Below are 3,936 nucleotides of genomic sequence, written 5' to 3'. Positions count from 1 at the left end.
GTGGATCCATTTGGGCAAGACGAGTGAAGCCTTGACACATTTGGATGATCAAAGCACACATAAAGACTTTGGAATGGTTGATTTTAAAATGGCCCAAAACTGCTTGGGTTTTCAACTTTAAACTTTAAAGATAAGGTTAATTTAAACTATTTTGAGTTTTCGGTTAAGATCCTTCCGTTAAACAAAATGAACAATTGTCCTCACTTGTCTCCAATCACTGCTCTCATCGCTGTCAGTGTCCTGGATAGAAGTCACCTGACAGCACAGTGACATCATTTACAGCTACTTTATATAATCGTATCTTTCAGGGTCAAGGAGATTACTGCTTCACGTCCATTTGTTGGCTCTTATGAACCCCCACATTAAGGTCTTTCCTAAACATTTAATGTTAAATTGTGTTCTTCCTTTCTTTGCCTTTGGCAGTCTGCACAACTCAACAAACACAGGCTTTTTTTTTTTTTTTTTGTAGTTTGCTTTCAAGTGTTTCCAAAGATAGCTGAAGCAGTCGAGCGTCTGCTTATTGTAAACCCCCCTTTCAGCTGTGTCCATATGGAAACCCAGCCCCCTGTCCTTTTTTACTTCTTCTCTTGCAAGAAAAAAATAGGACTCCTCAGGTTTTAATCAGTTAATTGACAGTCATTAAAGATACAAGAGCAAACTATTTGATTCACAAGGCAGATGGCTTTTCATTTCTCCAGAGCTGACAGTCAGCACCTTAGTAAGTTAAGCAACAACATTTCCTGCACACAGATTTTTTTTTCATCAAAACTGTCAGTTACTGCAAAATGTCTTCTAAGTTCTGCTTCCTGTTGTCCAGAGAACTTCATGCTCTGGGAGTTTTTTTAACCAGAGAAAAATGTTGGCATCAGCAGAGGGAGCTGAACTTTGTCCTCCATCTAGAGAGAAAAACAACAGGCTGAGTATAAAAGGGGGAGCAAAGAAGGAGGAGGCATGTTTTTTTGTCTGAGGGGTTGCAGGGAAAGCAGAGCTCAGCAGAGGCAAAGCAACATTTTAAACAAAGGGTAAGTGCCTGAATCGTTACATAAAAATCCTTTCTGGCACGGTTTAACATTATTCTTCATAATGCACGAATAGGAAAGTACTAAGATAAAAGATGTCACGGTATCATTGCAATGCAGCCTTTCTGCTAAACACACAAAATTCAGTTCGTCAACTCTAGTCATGTTGCACTGGTATAACTTTCTGATGGTTGTGCTTGTAGCAAAGGAGTAAAAACCTGATATTTGTTCATATTTGAGATATTTTGGTTCCAAACCTTAAGAATTTTTCTTGTTCCACCACATTTGGTTTTCTAACATCAGCAGCTTAAACAATAACTGAGGACAGGAAAATAAAGTGAAACTTTAAATATATGATTCTGTGCTTTTAAATGTTTTACTGCAGCTGTAATGCAATCAATTGAAAGGAAAATTTGATGTGTTTTTTCCTCTTTTTTTTTACGTTTTGCCTTTCCTTCCTTAATTTCACTCCTCCTACGTATCTGTTCTTTCAGACTGGGGCGGGAAGGAGGCGCCGGAGGAATGTGGATGCGCCTCTTGCTCCTCACTCTCTGCCTGCTCCATGGGGGCGGTGCAGAGAGTGAGGGGGGCGGGCCACGCTGTCAGGCCCCACCGACCTGGATGATCGGGGAGGTGGAGCCGATGGCGGGCTCAAAGGGCCAAGTAACAGTGGTGGCCCTGTTGAAAGCCAGCTGACTGTTCTGCTTGGCGCAGGCCTCCAGGTATGGAACAGCCACAGTTTGTTCTGACATCTTTACTTCCACTTTTTAGTCAATAAAAACCACCCTCAATAAGCAGCAACAAACCGTGTAATGAAGACTTTGGTTGTACTCGGTTTTCCGAGTTCTCGGTCAAATATACGAGAACACTCAAAGTGAAAATCAGACTGGGAAAGTCAGAGGTCCACTGCTTCATTCGGTTTTTGTAGGAACTCATTCCCAGGAGCGCCGTTGAGGCAGAAAGTTAGGACAACTCCAAGTACCCCTGACTGACAGGGGCCCCCAAAAAGAAAATTATATATATACACATATATATATATATATATATATATATATATATATATATATATATATATATATATATATATATATATATATATATATATATATATATTTATATATATATATATATATATAGGAGGGTTGCAAAACAGCCAAATAGTGGGTACCTGCTTAAATTTTCCTTATTTAAATCTCATTATGTAAATAATTTCAAGTGAAAAAGCAAATTTTAATAATAAAAAAATAGCTAAACAAAAAATAATCATAAAATAAAAAAGCAAACACGATATTTTACAATCTTGATGAACGTGGTGCTCTGTAATAAAAAATCCACTCTGGGGTCTTTCCCATACAGACTTGATGGCCTGCGCCTGAAACTGGAGAGCCAGGGCCTGAGGGATGTGGTTTTCATGGTCATCAACCACCAGGGGGAGCACGCGCAGCGGCTCCACCCCGTGCTGGCTCAGAGGCTTCCAGATAGCATCTCACTGTACAAACAGAGTGAACAACAGCCTGATGTTTGGACGGCTCTGAATGGAAAGAAAGATGACTTCATTATCTACGACAGGTTCGTCCTGTGCTTCAGGCACAGTTTTAGAGGACAGAGGAACAACCCAGGTTTTGGTTTAAACACTATTCATTCCTCATTTCACAATGCTTTTTTTTTTTGTCTCTTAACATCAGGTGCGGCCGTCTCACCCACCATATCTCCCTTCCATATTCTGTCATTGGACATGGCCACATCGAGAGCGCAATCAAAGAGGCCTACTGCAATCGCATGTGTGGAGACTGTTCCTATGAGGTACAGACCATGCAACATGGTGGCAAAATGATTTCACTGGAACACGTTGGGAGCGCTGGAAATAATAAATGAACCTCGTTTTTTTTTTTGTCCTGTTTGTTTGCAGACCGCTGAGAGTCCAGAGGAGTGCAAAGCAAAACCAAACGCGCAGCCTGACGCAATTGCTCCCCCAGCTGTAGGAGATAACACGCAACACGATCACAGTCGCCATCATGGTCATGGTCATCAGGGTCAGCACGGTCACGGTCATGTTTTCCATCCGCGCGGCTTTGGCCACAACCATGGTCATCACCGTGGCAACCACAATGGTGATGCCAGCGGTCCTGACATGGAACAGAGCCAGCAAGGGGTTAGGCCAGAGCATCATGGTCACGCTCAGGGTCAGCATCACTTAGACTCAGTTCAGCTGCAGCGTCCAGTGGACACACAGCAGTTCTCCCAGGAGGTCCTGGCGTTCCCCGTTAGGCCGTGAGCGGCAGACAACGTCAGGTGAAAGTCAAAGTTCACCTGACAGGGAGCAGCAGGCTGCGACAACGAAGCCGCTCCCAAGGCCAGCTGATGCTGACACTGACGCAGGATGTTTGGCGAGGCGGGAGACGAGCAGGCGCTCGGGCTCTGACACTGCGAGGGGGCGCTGCCCGCCTCCTGACAGTGACAGGGCCTCACGAGCGAGGCGGCCGCCGCTGTCAAGGAGACCTGACAGTGACGCGTGCCTCCCGCTGCCTGACAGCAGCCTCAGCCGGCCCAGTGAGCCTGACCCCCCGGCGTTGGGAGCTGAGCATGAGAGCAGCTGTAAGCTGGAGCTGATGTCAGCTTTCAACCCTGGGGCCGAGGGCTCTTATTGCCAACAAGTATTACCCTGGGAGAGGGGGGCCAAGTCAATCCTTAACATACATACTGGGAAAACATCAGAACAAGAAACGCGTCTAGCCGTAACATTCAAATTTCGCGTTTAACGAATGCGTCACATTCCAACTTTCTTGACGCCTTTTTTTTTACCATGGATTGGCTCTCTCTCTCTCTCAGGTGTTCAGTGGGATATCATGTCCTTAAACTGACTCTTTCATGTCCATCTCGCCTTCCTTTATGAAACCAGATGCGGAAACTATACTCT

General features: G+C 44.5%; 1 protein-coding gene across 1 annotated transcript; it reads left to right on the top strand.

Annotated features, from left to right (window-relative positions):
• Positions 1-913: 913 nt before the first annotated feature.
• Positions 914-3,573, top strand: selenop (selenoprotein P). Its single transcript, XM_012869956.3, has 5 exons — positions 914-1,022; positions 1,514-1,741; positions 2,376-2,588; positions 2,705-2,822; positions 2,929-3,573. The coding sequence occupies exons 1-5, from the start codon at positions 952-954 to the stop codon at positions 3,571-3,573; spliced, it is 1,275 nt and encodes a 424-aa protein (XP_012725410.3). The 5' UTR covers positions 914-951.
• Positions 3,574-3,936: the final 363 nt, after the last annotated feature.

This window comes from Fundulus heteroclitus, chromosome 12, assembly GCF_011125445.2.
Source record: "Fundulus heteroclitus isolate FHET01 chromosome 12, MU-UCD_Fhet_4.1, whole genome shotgun sequence".
NCBI lineage: Eukaryota > Metazoa > Chordata > Actinopteri > Cyprinodontiformes > Fundulidae > Fundulus > Fundulus heteroclitus.
This window is presented reverse-complemented; position numbering and strand designations above follow the sequence as displayed.